The 21,178-nt window shown below is 43.0% G+C and overlaps 1 protein-coding gene across 1 annotated transcript; it reads left to right on the forward strand.

Moving 5' to 3' along the window:
• Positions 1-604: 604 nt before the first annotated feature.
• On the forward strand, positions 605-18,933 carry LOC123489276 (E3 ubiquitin-protein ligase RNF180-like). The gene is made up of 3 exons (XM_045219958.1): positions 605-800; positions 13,814-14,045; positions 18,731-18,933. The coding sequence occupies exons 1-3, from the start codon at positions 696-698 to the stop codon at positions 18,931-18,933; spliced, it is 540 nt and encodes a 179-aa protein (XP_045075893.1). The 5' UTR covers positions 605-695.
• Positions 18,934-21,178: the final 2,245 nt, after the last annotated feature.

Below are 21,178 nucleotides of genomic sequence, written 5' to 3' on the forward strand. Positions count from 1 at the left end.
GACAGAAACACAGACAGGGAGACCAGAGACCACGAGAGAGACAAAGAGAGTGACCAGGATAGAAACCCAGACAGGGAGAGAGAGTGAGAACGAGGGACAGAGAGGGCGAGAGGGATAGGACACAAAGCTTTTCAAACAGTAATGCCAACCCTCTCCAAACTACCACCATGGAGGCTCCAGAGGGTCAGGGGAGACTGCAGAGCGGACTACCCTCACCTGGACGCCCCCATGCCAGCTACCAACGATCTGGCACAACCTCCATCTCTCCTGCCTTACTCCTCCCGTCTATCCGAATCAGAACTTCCACTCTGTCGTCAAGGAGACCGTCGCCGGCAGGTACTGGCATTACGGAAACGCGACGTGGCATGCACGCCGTTAGACAGCCAGGTGCATTCCGGGGTGAGCCAGGATCAGGGATGAGGATTGGCCGATCATCTCCGAGAGGAAGGACTCGGACACGCCTCCTCTCCAACAGCAGCTTAGATCTGGGAGAGGAAGAGGAAGATGAGGAAGAGGAGGAGGAGGAGGAAGAGGAGGAGGAAGAGGAAGAGGAAGAGGATGATGATGATGATGAGGAGGATGAGGATGAGGAGGAGGAGGAGGAGGAGGAAGAAGAGCCAGAGGGTAGTGGTTTGCTGGGGGTGGTGACTCAGACCCTAACTCCTGCTCTTCCCTCGTCCCCTGCTCCTTCAGCGATGGATAGGAGGATGAGTAAAAGAGAGAGGAACAGGGTGAGGAGGCAGAGGAGGAGGCAGAGGAGGAGAGAGCGATGGAGACAGAGCCAGCAGGACAATACACAGGTGAGACCGTATGCCCTTATCTAGTGGTGGCTAAAGTTAGCTAAAGTTATTACCGGCTGCTTAAAGAATACCAAACAATGGATTACAGTTTATTTTGATCCGTAGACTACTTTCAGGCTGAGGAACCATCTAACACAACATTGTAAAATACTGAACTTCCCCTTTAATGTCAGATACTGTAGGTATCTGATCCTTTGTCTGATTACAGTCTGAAGCCATCACTCTGTTGGCCTCGCTTCCTGAAAGCATGATCAGCTGTATAGAACGGAATCTTCTGATGCATTTTAATACAAAGGCCATTAAAACCTCTCACACAAGCTTGAGTTTCCTTTATTGATCCAACTAAGAGCCCATTATCATTAGTATTTTTTGAAAGCCTTTAACTCTACCACAACAGTGTATCATTCACACAAATACCAAGCAGTGCACTGTGTGCTCTCTGCTGTGTTCGTTACAACTTGTATGTGTGTGTGTTTCTGCACACTGTAGCATGTGTATACTATACCATATGTAAAATGGATCAGTTCTGTACCAGACAGACAATGTCTCTCAATAGACTAGGTTACAGTGTGTTGCTTTAGCCAACGGGTCACTGTGCCAAACCAGATATGTCAAGGACAGAGCTTTGTTGTATATTCAGTGACTTGGTGGGCTGATGACTGACTTTACAGGCCCATCAATGTCAGTGTGTGTGTGTGTGTGTGTGTGTGTGTCTGTGAGTGTGGGTGTCCCGCTGACTATCGACAAGCCCCACCAGCTTGTCTCAATAGCCATTGTCTGTGCAGTTAAGGTGGGGTTATATCTGAATGGGCTGCATGATGAGGCTTGGGCAGAGAGCCCTTCAAAACCACCCAAACAAAAGAACAGATTCCAGTCTGATTGGTCGATGCAGATCCACAGGCACATTGCTGGACTGGAATGATTGTGACTGGCTGTTGTTTAGTTTCTGCCATCATTCTCTGTGGACATGATGTCAATTAGCATACCGTATGTAGAAGCTGCCATACACATTACACAACATACAATGTGCTCCTAGCCGATATCATTGTGGCCATATGATTATCAGATTGGTTTTGTGAATTGTTATGAATAACTTGCTGTGGCAATGGATGGAGTTAAGTAGTTGGCTAGATGACTACTTGGAAGATGCCAATTTAAATGCTGTGTGTGTAAATGAAGTGGTTGGCTAAATAAAATAAATAACTGTGAACAGAATATAGTGTGGCCAGTGGTGGAAAAAGTACCCAATTTTCATACTTGAGTAAAAGTAAAGATACCTTAATAGAAAATGACAAGTAAAAGTGAGTCACCCAGTAAAATAATACTTGAGTAAAAGTCTAAAAGTATTTGGTTTTAAATATACTTAAGTTTCAAAAGTAAATGTAATTTTAAAATATACGTAAATATCAAAAGTAAACGTAAAAGTATAAATAATTTCAAATTCCTTATATAAAGCAAACCAGATGGCATCATTTACTTGTTATTTATTTATTTATTTACGGATAGCCAGGGGCATGCTCCAACACTCAGGCATCATTTACTATCGAAGCATGTGTTTAGTGAGACCGCCAGATCAGAGGCAGTAGGGATGACCAGGGACGTTCTCTTAATAAGTGTATGAATTAGACAATTTTCCTGTCCTACTAAGCATTCAAAATGTAACGGTTACTTTTGGGTGTCAGGGAAAATGTATGGAGTAAAAAGTACATTATTTTCTTTAGGAATGTAGTGAAGTAATAGTAAAAGTTGTCAAAAATAGAAATAGTAAAGTAAAGTACAGATACCCAAAAAAACTACTTAAGTAGTACTTTCAAGTATTTTTACTTAAGTGCTTTACACCACTGAGTGTGGCAATACGGGTACTAGTTTTGAGTACCAGGCTGTTCCTGCTTCTGTATACAGTGTTGCCTTGCCTTGTTTTGTAAGACACTGACAAGTTTGCTAAAAACAGAGAAGGACTGACCCACACTCTGATACAGATCAGTACTCTCAGACTGTGTGTATTGTCCTGTAGCCAGATTCTCTCTGTGTACATCATGGGACCATGTGCCTTTGGTCCCGTTTCAGATTCATATTTTGAGATTCATGTAATGTAAGCACATTTCAGGCATGGTTTGTTCCTGCTTTTTCAGTCTCTGCACTACAGGAAGTGTTCTGTTCCTGTGCAGCCCAGGGACAGAGGAGTCTGGGCTGTGTTAGAGCAGTGTTCTTTAATATCTAGTGGGGACCCACAGCTAACACACCTGCTTCAACTCATCATTAGGTGTGTTAGTATTGGAATGAAACGAAAGCCTGAATACACCGTGGGACCACAGGGTCAGGGTTTAAGAACACTGAATTAACAACACACTGTATCCGTGGCTACTAAACACCGTGAGTCCACAGGGTCAGGGTTTAAGAACACTGAATTAAGAACACACTGTATCCGTGGCTACTATACACCGTGAGTCCACAGGGTCAGGGTTTAAGAACACGCTGTATCCGTGGCTACTATTTGGTGTTGTTCTGGCTGTGTCTTCGGGAGTGCTGGCTGGACTGTGTTTTTCTGCTCAGCTTGGGGACAGCTGCTTCCAACGCTGTGTGTGTGTGTGTGTGTGTGTGTGTGTGTGATTAGAGGACTGTTCAGTGGTAGGTGTTGTGTTCTGTGACAATGACACACTTTTGAGAGGCGGCTGCACGGTAGCAGTGAAATCACTAGAGTTCCCCCTGGGTGTGATAATGGTAATTACGATGGGAGGACCTCCAGGCTCCTGTAGGCTACAAACATACCAAACCCCATGAGTAAAGAAGCGGTAGGGATGGGAGCCCTGAGAGGGAGTAGGATGAAGATGCCCCCAGATGCTGATCCAGACTCTAGCCTTTCCCCCACTAATGATGTAGGTTAGGATTGGAAGAGGGTACGCGGATCCTAGATCTGTGTCGGGCAAGTTTCAGCCAGAGTCCCTGATAGGGTTCAGTGAGTCGACTGTGGAGCCACATCAAGTAGCCTTCCTTACAGCTGTAGTCTCTCTCTCTCTCTCTCTCTCAATTCAAATCAATTCAATTCAATTCAATAGACTTTATTGACATGGCAAGTTAAATTACTTACATTGTCAAAGTATACATATAACAAAAATGGTGGGACCAACAGCAATAATAATAGTAGTAGTGGAAATGGGATTACCATTAACAGCAACTACAACAACAATATTAATGAGAATAACAATACATTAAAGCAGTAGTAGTCGACCAATCTCAACGTGACTGAGAAGACACATTACATGCTATGAAAGCCAAAACAAAACAGGAAATATTATTGACATTACATTACACTTTTCACTGGCTGTCCCTCAGGTTGTGGCAGGAGGACACATATTTGGCTGCCAAAATCGCACATTTTGGCTTTTCACCCAATAAATATTTGATTTTTTCTTCCTCTTTTATAGTTTCAAATTCGTTGTACTGAATGATAATTTTGGGAAAGAAAGATTCTCTTAGGTCTGAGTATTTGTCACAGTGTAATAGGAAATGCAGCTCTGTCTCTACCTCTCCCCGGGGCAGAGTGAGCACAGCCTGTCCTCTCTGGGCAGCCAGGTTTGCCTGTGACGACCGGTCTCTATAGCCAGACTGTGCTCACTGAGTCTGTACCTAGTCAGTGTTTTTCTCAGTTTTCTATCAGTCACAGTGGTCAGATAGTCTGCCACCATGTACTGTCTGTTTAGAGCCAAATAGCATTGGAAGTTTACTTTGATTTTTTTGTGGTGTCTTTCCAATAGGTGATATATTTTTCTTTTGCTTTGTGACGATTTGGTTGGGCCAGATTTTCTGAGTGCTGTCCTGAGGCTCTATGAGGTTGGTTTTGGTTAGTGAACTGAGCCTCAGAACCAGCTGGCTGAGGGGACTCTTCTCTTGTTTCATCTCTTGACATAGTAGAGCTGTGTGATGGAATGTTTTGGGGTCACTTGTTTTTAGATGGTTGTAAAATTTGATGGCTCTTTTTTCTATTCGAATAAGGAGGGGGGTATTGGCCCAATTCTGCTCTACATGCGTTATTTGGAGTTTTTCTTTGCACTTGCAATACAGTCTTGCAAACTCTGCATGCAGTATTTCGATTGGATGTTTGTCCCATTTGGTAAATTCAGTATTAGAGAGCGGACCCCATACTTCGCTGCCATATAGAGCAATTGGTTCTATAACTGATTGGAAAATTTTGAGCCAGATTCTAATTGGAATTTCGATTTTAATATTCCTTTTAATGGCATAGAATGCTCTTCTTGCTTTGTCTCTCAGCTCATTCACAGCCATGTGAAAGCTACCTGTGTTGCTGATATTTAGTCCTAGATATGTGTAATTTTTGGTGTGTTCTAATAGAACTGTGTCCAAATAGAATTTATATTTGTCAGCCTGATTTCCTGACCTTTTTGGAATATCATTATATTCGTTTTTTAGATTAACGGTCAGGGCCCAGGTCTGACAGAATCTGTGCAGATGATCTAGATGCTGCTGTAACCCCTCCTTAGTGGGAGACAGTAGCACCAGGTCATCTCTGCGCACAGCAGACACTTGATTTCAGTGTTGTGTAGGGTGAGACCAGGTGCTGACGATTCTTCTAATGTTTTTGCCAATTCGTTAATGTAGATGTTAAATAGTGTTGGACTTATTGGGCAGCCCTGTTTCACTCCACGTCCCTGAGAGAAGAAGTCTGTTTGCTTGTTGCCGATTTTAATCGCACATTTGTTTTTAGTGTACATTGATTTAATAACATCATATGTTTCCCTCCAATACCACTTTCTATTAGTTTGTAAAAAGACCTTTGTGCCAAATTGAATCAAATGCTTTCTTGAAGTCTACAAAACACGAGTAGATTTTGCCTTTGTTTTGATTTACTTGTTTGTCAATTAGAGTCTGGAGGGTGTAAATGTGGTCTGTTGTACGATCATTTTTACAAATCCAATCTGGCTTCTGCTTAGGACGTTGTGTTCATCAAGGAAATTATGTAGTCTGCTGTTTATGATACTGCAGAGAATTTTCCCCCAAGTTGCTGTTAACTCAAATTCCTCTGTAATTATTTGGGTCAAATTTGTCTCCATTTTTATAAATTGGTGTGATCAATCCTTGGTTCCAAATATCGGGGGAAAATACCTGCGGTTAGGATAATGTTGAAGAGTTTGAGTATAGCCAATTTGAATTTGTGGTCTGTATATTTGATCATTTCATTTAAAATACCATCAGCACCACAGGCCTTTTTGGGTTGGAGAGTGCAAAGTTTTTCCAATAATTCTTGTTCTGTAATTGGGGTATCCACAGGATTCTGATAGTCTTTGACTGCTGATTCAAGGATTTGTAATTTTTCTTGTATATCTTGTTGTTCTGGGCTCTTTGTTATATTGCTGTAGAGGTTTGCAAAGTGATTTCTCCACATATCCCCATTTTGGATAGCCAATTCCTCCTTATGAGGTTTGTTTAATTTATTCCAATTCTCCCAGAAGTGGTTTGATTCTATGGATTCCTCAATCACATCCAGCTGATTTCTAATGTGCTGTTCCTTTTTTGTTCTTAGGGTGTGTTTGTATTGCTTCAGTGTTTCCCCATATTGAAGACGTATATTTTTGTTGTCTGGGTCTCTGTGTTTATGATTAGATATATTTCTCAATGACTTTCTTAGATTTTTGCAATCATTATCAAACCATTTTTCATGATCTATTATTTTTGGTTTGCTCTTATGTTTCTTAAGATTAGCCAAGGAGGCTAATTTGTCAAATATAAAGTTTATGTTCCAAACGGCCAAATTTATACCTTCATTGGTGTAGGAGAATGTTAATGCTAAAAAGTTGTCCAGGAGAGATTGTATTTTTTGGCTACTAATTGCTTTTTGGTAGATTTCTGTACTGTTTGCACTCCATCTATAGGTCTGTTTAGTACCATGTAATTTATTGGGCCGTGATGCTTCATGGTTGGGTTCTGCTCTTTTCAGATACACTGTGATTTTACTGTGGTCAGAGAGAGGTGTTAGTGGGCTGACTGTGAAGGCTCTGAGAGACTCTGGGTTAAGGTCTGTGATGAAGTAGTCTACAGTACTGCTGCCAAGGGATGAGCTGTAGGTGTACCTACCAAAAGAGTCCCCCTCTTAACCTACCATTGACTATGTACAGACCCAGTGTTCGACAGAGCTTCAGGAGCTGTACTCCATTTTTGTTTTTCACTTTGTCATAGTTGTTTCTAGGGGGTATGTGGGGGAGGGAAAGGTTGTTGCTTCCCGGTAGGTGTTTGTCCCCATGACTGTTAATGGTGTCTAGTTCTTCTGCTGTTCTAGCATTCAGGTCTCCACAGACCAGCACATTGCCTTGGGCCTGAAAGTGACTAATCTCCCCTTCTAGAATGGAGAAACTCTCTTCATTGAAGTAGGGTGACTCTGAGGGGGGAATGTATGTGGCACAGAGGAAGACGTTTTTATCTGTTAAGATAGCCTCCTTGTTGATTTTTAGCCAGATAAAGAATTCTCCTGTTTTGATCAATTCGATTGAATTAGTTAGTTCAGATTTATACCATATTAGCATTCCCCCTGAGTCTCTGCCCTGTGTGATTCCTTTTAATTTGGTGGATGGTACGATTATCTCCCTATAACCTAGTGGACAGCCAGTGGAAACATCACCTCTGCACCATGTTTCCTGTAGTACTACAATATCAACATCATCAATTTCTTTAAGGAAGTCTGGGTTTCTGCTCTTTAACCCAAAAGCAGAGGACTTCAAGCCTTGTAAATTCCAACATGCAACGTAAAAAGACTTCATAACTGTTTTTTCTTTACATTCAAAATGAGATAAACACTCACAATCCAACAAGAACTATTAAAATATGATTTTTCAATTAAGGTAAACTCTTATTATGCAAATGTGATTTGTTTATCATTTAAGATAGTATTTGTGTCATGCCACTTGGGTGGATGTAGTGTGAGGATGGTGGAGTTCTTGTGCTCATCTTACCATGACCCTCGGCCTATCACATGTGAGCATAGTAGATTCAGCATTTGTTTGATGTCACTCATTTCGTTGGTGGGAGCTGGACCAGTTGCTCCTCTCACAGCTTGTGCATAGCTCTGTCTGCCGGGCTGTGGCTCCTCCAGGTGTGGGTCTGTGGTGGGGGAGGGGGTGTTAGGCCTCGTCTGGGTGGGTCTGAAGCTGGGCTGGGGTGGTCTGTGCTGCGCTGGATGTGGTGGGCATTGAGGTTGAGTGGTGCTGTGGCCGTGGCTGGGGGTCCAGGGTACTGGTCCGGGGTGTTGTCTCGGTGATCTCGGGGGGTGGAGATTGCTCCGCTGTTCCTGGGTGGAGAGGTCGGGATGCGGTTTAAAGCGACGTCCTGAGAGTCTTAGCAAGGATGGGGACTGTCTCCCTGTACAGGTGAACATGGTCATAGAGACAGTCAAGATCGAGGGTGGGATGGTGGGCCAGGTGTACATTGGGTCTGCAGGGCACAGTCCCGGGAGAGGCTGGCGTTTATTCTTTGGATTGTGGCAGGGTGGAAGTCCTTCCTCTGTAGAAGGGTTGACACCACGATCCTTGAGTTGGGGAAGATTGCAGAGGCCTTCTCAATCACTCCCCGTAGTGAAGTCGCCACCCTCTCCTGCTGAGCACGCAGGTCGTTGCTTCCGGTGTGTATGATTATGTGGCTTGGCGACCCAAGCTGGGTCTTATCAAGCAGCGCCATGGCACTCTGTGTTGTTGGGCACCACACCTTTCTCGTTTTGTGTCTAGGGAAAAGTTTCTTCTCCTGAACAAACTTCCCATTTGAGTCCATCAACAGGACAATCTCAGCCAGTGTTTCTTCTGGACTGGAGGGGGTAGAGTTGGGGCTGGTGGGTGTTGGAGCTGGGGTGTGGCTGGTCTGTGCCGGTGCCGCTGTCAGTGTGAGGCTGTTTTGGGGGCTGGGGGAGAGGCATGCAGCCGGCAGGGCTGGGGAGGCCTGGCTGGTTGAGGTGGGCTCCTCTGCTGTGTGATGGCAGGTCATAGAGTGGTGATCTAGCTGCTCCTGCAGTCTGTCCTCTGTTCTCTTTCTCTCTTGCAGCTCCTCTCTTAGTGTGGTCAGCTCGTTATTACTGCTCTGCCTGTCTTTCTGGAGCTCTCTCACCTCCTTTGTTAGATCAGCCAGCTCTCTCTTGAGTCCGTCTCTCTCTTGCTGAACTTCTTTCAACTGTGTTGCAAGGCTGCTGTCCTGCTCTGTCCGCACCTTGGTTAGGAGCTCTTCTAAGGTGTGGATGTCTGGTTGCTGTTTGCTCACACTCTCCCTGAAGCAGGACCACCTCTCCCTCCAGTGTGGTGAACTGATCCTCATGGCAGCCATGGTGGTGAGGAGGGCCTGAGCCTGCTCTGCACTGAGGGGGTCGCTCTCCTCCTGGGGCGTGTCCTCCACTATGGTGGGAAGAGAGGTGCTGGATGTGCCTTTTGGGTGGGGATAGTGGGGGGTGAGGGTGGTGCTGGTGGAGTTTGTCTTGTGGGAGGGCATGTCACTGGTGGTGTCCTTCTCTCTCTGCTCTCTCCTTAATGGTCTGAAAGTCTGTTTCAAACAGCCTAAGGTTACCTTGCACCATGACAGTCCCAGTCTTGTAGAGGTTGATTGTTATCATGGTGCTGTCAGGGTCATCTGTCTCTTTCACTTTCAGCTTCCACCCATTACAGATTCCCTCTTTCTTTACGGATGGGTAGTGAGAGCAGACTGCTGAGCGCCATGCATTTGGCTGGTCAGTGAGAAAGATGAGATTACTCACATCACCGTTTTTGTAGAGGTCTGTGAAAAGGGTTTCTGGCCTCCCTTTAGTAGATTCTGTTTAAAAGCTTTCCTTGTTGTGTCATTTTTGGCTTCTGGAGGGTAGAAAATGGACTCAGCGCTGAGGGGGAGTGGGGACATGGTGCCTGTGGGCTCTGCTACTACTGCTGCTGCTGCTCTGTTCTGCTGCACTGTTGCTATGGCAACCAGTTTTGTTTGTCTGCTGCTGTTGCTAGCTAGCTCCTGTTTAGCTCAAAAACCAGCAAAAAGAGTGAAAAATCTTCACACACAAAAACAGAAGATATGTTTAAAGTTGGAGTCCGTGCTTCTTTTTGATTTACTCACTCAGTTTGGTCGTTTGATGTAGTTGTATTAACTCCTTGCTAGGTTTGTCCTAGCTCAATTTTTCTGGCTGGCTTGTTAGCCTGCTGGCTAGGTTTTGTTGTGTAGCTAGCTAGTGAGAGTCAACTTCTTAATTTGAGGCGCAAGTTACTTTTTTTCTATTCTGATTTAATAGAGTTGTTGTTCATCACTTCTTGCCTTGAATTATTTTTAGATTCGAAGTGTTTATCTCATTCTAAAAGAAAAAAACTGAAATAAATCAGGAGCACATGTTGAGCATGACCTCTCTCTCTCTCTCTCTTCTCTCTCTCTCTCTCTCTCTCTTTTCTCTTTCTCTTTCTCTTTCTCTTTCTCTCTCTCTCTCTCTCTCTCTCTCTCTCTCTCTCTCTCTCTCTCTCTCTCTCTCTCTCTCTCTCTCTCTCTCTGCTCTCTCTCTCTCTCTCTCTCTCTCTCTCTCTCTCTCTCTCTCTCTCTCTCTCTCTCTCTCTCTCTCTCTGTCTCTCTCTCTCTCTCTCTCTCTCTCTCTCTCTCTCTCTCTCTCTCTCTCTCTCTCTCTCTCTCTCTCTCTCTCTCTCTCTCTCGCTCTCTCTCTCTCTCTGTCTTTCTCTCTCTCACACAAAAAGAAAGAGTACTTCCTGGTAACAATAAGGTAGAATAGATACATTTAAAAACAAATACAGTGTGCTTGAGGTGTGCATTAATGGGTTTTTATCAGTGTTGTGTGTTCCCCTAGAGTGTCTGAAGAACTGGGCTGTCTGCTTCCTATTTTCTGATGTGCTTCATCTGCCAAATATCTCACATCTCAGGCGCACCACTGTAGACATACCCCCGAGCAAAATAGTTGTATGTCTGCTGCCCCAGTTCAAACTTCAGTTGTGTGCCAGCCTTACAGATGTAGGATCTTAATGTGATCACTCTTTTGTTACAAACTTGTAGTTAATTCAAGGTTTAAAAACCCCTAGTATATTGACGCACTGGTACATCAATCTAAGTAACATAATACAAAAATCCCCATCAACATCCGTCGTTTTTAAGCTAGAGATTAGTTTTTTTGCATGGGCTGCGTCTCAATCCACCGCATCCGCCTATTGCGGCCTTCCGCATCTCTGGTGGAAGGTGGCCGAGCTACAGCGGTGTTTGTCAGACCATGAGACGTCTTCTCACAAAAACGTCTGTAGTGTTCGAACGGTTTGGCCTACAAAACTATTATGACTCTCACAAATATGATAGTGTTCTCCATTTTGCTTTACGAACCCCCACAAGTGTCACGGGACTCGCCCTGAAGTTGTAACGATGATGTGCCAACTTCTGTTTGTAGCGTCCGATCCATTTGGGCTACAATCTAATGTGACCCCACAGTGGAAAGGGGAGGTTCTCACGAACACAATGGTGTTCTCCGTGGTGTTCTCTACGACCCTCACAAGTGTCACAGGACTTGTCTGAAGGTAACCGGTGCGTACCGGTTTAAAACATTTATGGAAGTATGGACGTAGTTTTGTGCCTACCCAAAAAAGGGGTTAAATATGTGTAAAAAAAGAAATATACTGTATATATATATTTTTTTTTCACATATTTAACCCCTTTTTTGTATATATATATATATATATATATATATATATAAATAATTCTGAGCTTTCGTATATCTTCTATAAAACCTTATTCCTTATGATTTATTTTTGGATTGTTTTGTTTTTGCATTCATGAATGTGTTATTCAATGAGTTTCTATGGGCTATAGTAGTAAAGTCCAAAATCGATATATTATCCCCCAAAAATTATACATATTTTTTTATACATAAAGGGGTCCTAAAAATTTTATAGCTAAATGATCCATGGTATGACCATCTTAAAACCATTCCACATGTTAGCTTAGAACCCCCCCCCTTAGACTATTAAGAATGAAAAAGGCTAAAGATTGTCATTTCCACTTTAAAATGTCCAGACTTGATTTGCCCCAGCAAAACAATTATCAAGCCCTACAAATAATGTCCATTCATTATATTCCACACATCATACATATTTCACATTTGCGGTTCCTGCAGGATTATTTTCCTGCTGTAGCAAACTGGCTCCAAATTAAGATCCTACATCTGTATAAATGGCTCAGTGGGATGTCAGACTTTTCCCAGATTTTGAGTGTCTGCTAATACAAACCAATCTCCAAGTTAATAATGTAACATTGTTATTGGAATCACAATGTCTTCGGTTTTAGTTACTGGAGCAAAGCAGTTCCCTATAAAAGCTTTGATTCATCAGAAAGCTACTGCATAAACTTGCAATATGCAGTAGCAGCTAAATTCTTGACTAACTGACATTAATTTTGTCAGAAGAATATATTGGAAGATTATATAGGCCTAGCATCATTACAAACAGTGTCTTACTTCACTGGTTACCTGATTTCACCATTGTATTTCATATCTACCAAACCCTCAACTCACCTGCCTTAATCAGGTCTGCACCAGTACACCTGTCCACAAATCAAATAGAGCTTCATGAAATATAATATCAGGGGAATAGAACACGTTATAGACAAATACACAGTCACTGGAAATCATGTAGAGTTTGTTTGGTACAGTGCCTTGCAAAAGTATTCATCCCCCTTGGCGTTTTTCCTATTTGTTGCATTACAACCTGTAATGGATTGTTATTTGGATTTCATGTAATGGACATACACAAAATAGTCCAAATTGGTGAGAAAAAAAAAACCTGCCAAGAGAGGGCCGCCCACCAAAACTCACGGACCAGGCAAGGAGGGCATTAATCAGAGGCAACAAAGAGACCAAAGATAACCCTGAAGGCGCTGCAATGCTCCACAGTGGAGATTGGAGTATCTGTCCATAGGACCACTTTAAGCCGTCCACTCCACAGAGCTGGGCTTTATGGAAGAGTGGCCAGAAAAAAGCCATTGCTTAAAGAAAAAAAATATGCAAACACATTTGGTGTTCGCCAAAAGGCATGTGGGAGACTCACTAAACATATGGAAGAAGGTACTCTGGTCAGATGAGACTAAAATTGAGCTTTTTGGCCATCAAGGAAAACGCTATGTCTGGCGCAAACCCAACACCTCTCATCACCCTGAGAACACCATCCCCCACACTGAAGCATGGTGGTGCGCATCATGCTGTGGGGGTGTTTTTAATCAGCAGGGACTGGGAAACTGGTCAGAATTGAAGGAATGATGGATGGCGCTAAAACAGGGAAATTCTTGAGGGAAACCTGTTTCGGTCTTCCAGAGATTTGAGACTGGGACGAGGTTCACCTTCTAGCAGGATCAAATGATACAACCCCCAAAAATCATGTTTAATTCCAGGTTGTAAGGGCAACAAAATAGGAAAAATGCCAAGGAGGGTGAATACTTTACGAAGCCACTGTAAGCAGCTGTCAAATAAAAAAGGTGCTATATAGAACCTAAAAGGGTTCTTCAAAGGGTTTTCCAATGGGGACAACTGAAGAACCCTTTTTAGGTTCTATATAGCACCTTTTTTATTTGACAGCTGCTTACAGTGGCTTGCGAAAGTATTCACCCTCCTTGGCATCTTTGGGTTCCATGTAGAAACCTTTCCACTGAGAGTTCTACATGGAACCCAAAAAAGGGTTCTACCTGGAACCAAAAGGATTCTCCTATGGGGACAGCTGAAGAACTAACCCCTTTGGAACCCTTTTTTCTAAGAGTAGAGGTCAAAGTTTATATTAACATGGCAGGGTGTTTCTCTCAGCCTTCAGGAGTACAACTCATCAGCATCTACTTGAATATTTTTGTCAACCTGACCTTGACCTTGAATTTAACCTTGGTCTTGAGTGGGTTGTGTTATGTTATTCAACCATTTTATGTCCTAGACTTCCACAGGGAACCCAACTGATCTGATTATCTGTTTTGTCCTGTTCTTTTGAAATAACAGTACAATGATACAACCCTCATGTTCTGTGTCCCAGAATTCAACAGGGAACCCATCGAGCAGCAGTGAGGAAGAGGATGTGAGTGCTGGGGACAGAGAGGGCTTCATCTGTGCTGTGTGTCTGGACATTTACTTCAGCCCTTACATGTGCCACCCCTGTAACCACATCTTCTGTGAGCCCTGCCTCCGTACCCTGGCCAAGAACAGCCCGACCAACACCCCCTGCCCACTCTGCAGGACCGCCATCACCCACGTCTTCTTCCAGAAGGGTGAGCACATTATCCAAGCACTTTTCTCCTTGTCTCTCTCATGACCACTGCTCTATAAAAGACTGCAGTTAGTAGACCCATGGTGGAACCATCTAGCAGGCACGTGAACAGATAGGGGTCTACCTGTGCCAGAGAATCGGCTCCTTTGCACTCGTCAAGTGCCCTTTTGGGTGGTGTTATATATACAGTGAGGGAAAAAAGTATTTGATCCCCTGCTGATTTTGTACGTTTGCCCACTGACAAAGACATGATCAGTCTATAATTTTAATGGTAGGTTTATTTGAACAGCGAGAGACAGAATAACAACAACAAAAATGTATTTGCATTTTAATGAGGGAAATAAGTATTTGACCCCTCTGCAAAACATGACTTCGTACTTGGTGGCAAAAGCCTTGTTGTCAATCACAGAGGTCAGACGTTTCTTGTAGTTGGCCACCAGGTTTGCACACATCTCAGGAGGGATTTTGTTCCACTCCTCTTTGCAGATCTTCTCCAAGTCATTAAGGTTTTCGAGGCTGTCGTTTGGCAACTCAAACCTTCAGCTCCCCTCCACAGATTTTCTATGGGATTAAGGTCTGGAGACTGGCTAGGCCACTCCAGGACCTTAATGTGCTTCTTCTTGAGCCACTCCTTTGTTGCCTTGGCCATGTGTTTTGGGTCATTGTCATGCTAGAAAACCCATCCACGACCCATTTTCAATGCCCTGGCTGAGGGAAGGAGGTTCTCACCCAAGATTTGACGGTACATCCGTCCATCGTCCCTTTGATGCAGTGAAGTTGTCCTGTCCCCTTAGCAGAAAATCACCCCCAAAGCATAATGTTTCCACCTCCATGTTTGACGGTGGGGATGGTGTTCTTGGGGTCATAGGCAGCATTCCTCCTCCTTTAAACACGGCGAGTTGAGTTGATGCCAAAGAGCTCGATTTTGGTCTCATCTGACCACAACACTTTCACCCAGTTCTCCTCTGAATCATTCAGATGTTCATTGGCAAACTTCAGACGGCCCTGTATATGTGCTTTCTTGAGCAGGGGGACCTTGCGGGTGCTGCAGGATTTCAGTCCCTCACGGCGTAGTGTGTTACCAATTGTCTTCCTGTTGACTATGGTCCCAGCTGCCTTGAGATCATTGACAAGATCCTCCCGTGTAGTTCTGGGCTGATTCCTCACCGTTCTCATGATCATTGCAACTCCACGAGGTGAGAACTTGCATGGAGCCGCAGGCCGAGGGGAGATTGACAGTTCTTTTGTGTTTCTTCCATTTGCAAATAATTGCACCAACTGTTGTCACCTTCTCACCAAGCTGCTTGGCGATGGTCTTGTAGCCCATTCCAGCCTTGTGTAGGTCTACAATATTGTCCCTGACATTTGGTCTTGGTCATGGTGAGAGAGTTTGGAATCTGATTGATTGATTGCTTCTGTGGACAGGTGTCTTTTATACAGGTAACACACTGAGATTAGGAGCACTCCTTTAAGAGTGTGCTCCTAATCTCAGCTCGTTACCTGTATAAAAGACACCTGAGAACCAGAAATCTTTCTGATTGAGAGGGGGTCAAATACTTGTTTCCCTCATTAAAAATGCTAATCAACTTAAAACATTTTTGACATGCATTTTGCTGGATGTTTTTGTTGTTATTCTGTCTCTCACTGTTCAAATAAACCTACCATTCAAATTATAGACTGATCATTTCTTTGTCAGTGGGCAAACGTACAAAATCAGCAGGGGGATCATATACTTTTTCCCTCACTGTATATATATACAGTTGAAGTCGGAAGTTTACATACACTTAGGTTGGAGTCATTACAACTCGTTTTTCAACCACTCCACAAATTTCTTGTTAACAAACTATAGTTTTGACAAGTCGGTTGGGACATCTACTTTGTGCATGACACAAGTAATTTTCAAACAATTGTTTATAGACAGATTATTTCACTTATAATTCACTGTATCACAATTCCAGTGGGTCAGAATTTTACATACACTAAGTTGACTGTGCCTTTAAACAGCTTGGAAAATTCCAGAAAATGATATAATGGCTTTAGAAGCTTCTGATAGGCTAATTGACATCATTTGAGTCAATTGGAGGTGTACCTGTGGATGTATTTCAAGGCCTACCTTCAAACTCAGTGCCTCTTTGCTTGACATCATGGGAAAAAAGTTGTAGACCTCCACAAGTCTGGTTCATCCTTGGGAGTAATTTCCAAACGCCTGAAGGTACCACGTTCATCTGTACAAACAACAGTACGCAAGTATAAACACACAGCCGTCATACCGCTCAGGAAGGAGACGCGTTCTGTCTCTTAGAGATGAACGTACTTTGGTGCGAAAAGTGCAAATCAATCCCAGAACATCAGCAAAGGACCTTGTGAAGATGCTGGAGGAAACAGGTACAAAAGTATCTATATCCACTTTAAAATGAGTCCTATATCGACATAACCTGAAAGGCCGCTCAGCAAGGAAGAAGCCACTGCTTCAAAACCGCCATAAAAAAGCTAGACTACGGTTTGCAACTGCACAAAGATCTTACTTTTTGGAGAATGGCCATAATGACCATTGTTATGTTTGGAGGAAAAAGGGAGATGCTTGCAAGCCGAAGAACACCATCCCAACCGTGAAGCACGGTGGTGGCAGCATCATGCTGTGGGGGTGCTTTGCTGCAGGAGGGACTGGTGCACTTCAAAAAATAGATGGCATCATGAAGAAGGGAAATTATGTGGATATATTGAAGCAACATCTCAAGACATCAGTCAGGAAGTTAAAGCTTGGTCGCAAATGGGTCTTCCAAATGGACAATGACCCCAAGCATACTTCCAAAGTTGTGGCAAAATGGCTTAAGGACAACAAAGTCAAGGTATTGGAGTGGCCGTCACAAAGCCCTGACCTCAATCCTATAGAAAATGTGTGGGCAGAACTGAAAAGGCGTGTGTGAGCAAAGAGGCCTACAAACCTGACTCAGTTACACCAGCTCTGTCAGGAGGAATGGGCCAAAATTCACCCAATTTATTGTGGGAAGCTTGTGGAAGGCTACCCGAAACGTTTGACCCAAGTTAAACAATTTAAAGGCAATGCTACCAAATACTAATTGAGTGTATGTAAACTTCTGATCCATTGGGAATGTGATGAAAGAAATAAAAGCTGAAATAAATCATTCTCTCTACTATTATTCTGACATTTCACATTCTTAAAATAAAGTGGTGATCCTAACTGACCTAAGACAGGGAATTAATTGCTTCACTACCCTCCCGCAGAGAGTCCTCCAGGGAGTATTACACACCTTGGGTCTAGCAGATGAGTCATTCAGACCAATGAGAGAAAATACAACTGAGCCTTCTATTTACACATTAATATGATGGAGGGCTATGGACGGAATAAAGGCAGGTTTCAAAATGGGTCAAATCTGCCCCAGCTAAGCTTATGTAGCCTGGGCCTTTCTTGCTTCCTTTGCCCTACCTACGTTAACATGGGTTACAAATATAAACTATTCGTTTTTTGCACACTGATTACAGATGCGTCGTGTTAGGTGATTGAATGCAGGTGATTTGTGTGCTGAGGGCTAACACCACAGAAAGCAGAGGGGATGTACTGGTGAGAACCTCATAGACATTAAGGGTGCTTGACAATGATTGGACAGCATGGTTTGTAGATGAGATTATTTTGCTGATTATCCAGGCCAAGGTCACAATGGGGACAACCGTAGCTTTCTGAGAGGAGAGACAGAGGGAGACTGAGCACCTTGATCTACTTCAAATCAAACACTTATTTTGTCTCCAAATAAATGTTGATTCCTGTGTGTTTCACACAAGAATACAAAAGTGCAAACATCTAACCAGAATCTACCCAAATAGTTTTAAGATAAACTGTGATAGTGTTTGATGCTAAAACAATCAGATAGTAAACAAGGAAGGGCCTTTTATTGTTCTGTGTCTGTGTTGCAGAGTTGAACCACACAGCACGGTCATTCTTCCCAAAAGAATACCTCTCACGGAAACAGACTTTCCAGAAGGCAAGCTGTGCAAAATGGCCGCTCCCAAGCTGCAGGAAACTTTTCCGTATTTTTGAAGTGAGTGTTATTAACTTTCTATAGAGATGATTGAGAAAACATAATGGTTATGTTTTATTTTACAGTCAAAAATTAAACTTGGTATCGAAATAGAGATGACCATATGGTAATGTATTTATTTATTACCATTATGCTATGATTGCATCATTATTATTTATCACTTACTGTACACTTTGTATTCCAAGATTAACGTACATGCAGATTTATTTGGATAGTCCATCTGTAGATTCTCTACAGACTATCAGTAACATTTCAACTAACTATCTACATTTTTACATTTTAGTCAATTAGCAGACGCTCTTATCCAGAGCGACTTAGAGTAGTGAGTGCATACATTTTAATAATTGTTTTCATACTGGTCCCCGTGGGAATCAAACCCACAGCAATGCTCTACCAACTGAGCTACACAGGACTGAGCTACTAATCCTAGCTCTAACCCTAACCTTAACCCTTATCCTAACCCTGAACTTAACCCTTACTCCAACCCTAAACCTAATCCTAACCTTAGCAAGCAGTTGCTTATCAACAGATAGTTTGTTGATAGTATGAACATCCGGACTATCCAAATAAAGTGTGACCAAAAGTTGGAATAACCTGATTTTTTCCTGTCATTCCAACCCTTCTCCAGGTTTCCAAAGGCAAACTAGTCCGATAGCCAGGCGTCAGTTCCCCCATGGGGGGTATCGTCTGGACACCATGGACTTTGAGGACGATTCTCGTGGCTGGCGTTTCGACATGGACATGATCATTATCTATATCTACTCTGTCAACTGGGTCATCGGCTTCATCATCTTCTGCTTTCTCTGCTACGTCTTCTTCCCTGCCTTCTAAAGACGGATGGATAGGTGGGTGGATGGATGGAGAGAGGAAGGGAGGAGGTTAAAGGAGGAGAGGAGGCAGAGTCATTTACAGACAAATTGGAGATGTGCTTGGTAGAAGACAACCAACAGTGTTCCAGCTGATCCCTATTGAATTGAGGAAACAGGGTACCATACAGTGGGGAAAAAAAGTATTTAGTCAGCCACCAATTGTGCAAGTTCTCCCACGTAAAAAGATGAGAGAGGCCTGTAATTTTCATCATAGGTACACGTTAACTATGACAGACAAATTGAGGAAAAAAAAATCCAGAAAATCACATTGTAGGATTTTTAATGAATTTAATTGCAAATGATGGTGGAAAATAAGTATTTGGTCACCTACAAACAAGCAAGATTTCTGGCTCTCACAGACCTGTAACTTCTTCTTTAAGAGGCTCCTCTGTCCTCCACTCGTTACCTGTATTAATGGCACCTGTTTGAACTTGTTATCAGTATAAAAGACACCTGTCCACAACCTCAAACAGTCACACTACAAACTCCACTATGGCCAAGACCAAAGAGCTGTCAAAGAACACCAGAAACAAAATTGTAGACCTGCACCAGGCTGGGAAGACTGAATCTGCAATAGGTAAGCAGCTTGGTTTGAATAAATCAACTGTGGGAGCAATTATTAGGAAATGGAAGACATACAAGACCACTGATAATCTCCCTCGATCTGGGGGCGCCACGCAAGATCTCACCCGTGGGGTCAAAATGATCACAAGAACGGTGAGCAAAAATCCCAGAACCACACGGGGGACCTAGTGAATGACCTGCAGAGAGCTGGGACCAAAATAACAAAGCCTACCATCAGTAACACACTACGCCGCCAGGGACTCAAATCCTGCAGTGCAGACGTGTCCCCCTGCTTAAGCCAGTACATGTCCAGGCCCATCTGAAGTTTGATAGAGTGCATTTTGATGATCCAGAAGATGATTGGGGAGAATGTCATATGGTCAGATGAAACCAAAATATAACTTTTTGGTAAAAACTCAACTCGTCGTGTTTGGAGGACAAAGAATGCTGAGTTGCATCCATACCTACTGTGATGCATGGGGGTGGAAACATCATGCTTTGGGGCTGTTTTTTCTGCAAAGGGACCAGGACGACTGATCCGTGTAAAGGAAATAATGAATGGGGCCATGTATCGTGAGATTTTGAGTGAAAACCTCCTTCCATCAGCAAGGGCATTGAAGATGAAACGTGGCTGGGTCTTTCAGCATGACAATGATCCCAAACACACCGCCCGGGCAACGAATGAGTGGCTTCGTAAGAAGCATTTCCAAGGTCCTGGAGTGGCCTCCAGATCTCAACCCCATAGAAAATCTTTGGAGGGAGTTGAAAGTCTGTGTTGCCCTAGCGACAGCCCCCAAAACATCACTGCTCTAGAGGAGATCTGCATGGAGGAATGGGCCAAAATACCAGCAACAGTGTGTGAAAACCTTGTGAAGACTTACAGAAAACGTTTGACCTGTGTCATTGCCAACAAAGGGTATATAACAAAGTATTGAGAAACTTTTTGTTATTGACCAAATACTTATTTTCCACCATAATTTGCAAATAAATTCATTAAAAATCCTACAATGTGATTTTCTGGATTTTTTTCTCATTTTGTCTGTCATAGTTGACGTGTACCTATGAGGAAAATTACAGGCCTCTCTCATCTTTTTTAAGTGGGAGAACTTGCACAATTGGTGGCTGACTAAATACTTTTTTTCCCCACTGTATATGGGGCATTGGGGAATCACATGATCTGTACACAGTCTACCTATAATATCATGAAGGCAATGCTTCAAGTTGAATGGAAATAAGCAACAACAAAAACGTACCTGGATTGATTCTAAGTCTTTTTTATGATTGGCAATAGCAATTATTTGTAAGCCGCCTTCACTCTTGCCAGAAGTAGAAATCTGCTCATGCCTTTCTAACGGTTTGTTTCGCTGATATGTACAGAAAACTGTTACATACAAGTATTATTTTATTTAAAAAATATATATAATTCTGCGTTTCCTCTACTCCATTTAGAAAATGGGTTGCTCAGCATTGTGGATTCAATTCATTCACTTCTGCTCTAAATGGCTCTCATGGTCATGATGTAATTTCTTCTGTTTATTTCCGGCATCAGAGCACTCCTTGGGTCTGTAGTCGTTCCAATTCAAAGTATTCACAGTGGCATTGCTTGAAATCAGCTATTGTGCTGTTAAGAGTATTGTACAATT

Source organism: Coregonus clupeaformis, unplaced genomic scaffold, assembly GCF_020615455.1.
Source record: "Coregonus clupeaformis isolate EN_2021a unplaced genomic scaffold, ASM2061545v1 scaf2937, whole genome shotgun sequence".
Lineage (NCBI taxonomy): Eukaryota > Metazoa > Chordata > Actinopteri > Salmoniformes > Salmonidae > Coregonus > Coregonus clupeaformis.

Bases quoted from the DNA above. Each gene is read 5' to 3' on its own strand.
- LOC123489276 (XM_045219958.1), top strand. From the start codon at position 696: ATGGATAGGAGGATGAGTAAAAGAGAGAGGAACAGGGTGAGGAGGCAG. The intron at 801-13,813 runs GTGAGACCGTAT...TCTGTGTCCCAG, and splicing joins GCCAGCAGGACAATACACAG to AATTCAACAGGGAACCCATC. The intron at 14,046-18,730 runs GTGAGCACATTA...ACCCTTCTCCAG, and splicing joins CCACGTCTTCTTCCAGAAGG to GTTTCCAAAGGCAAACTAGT.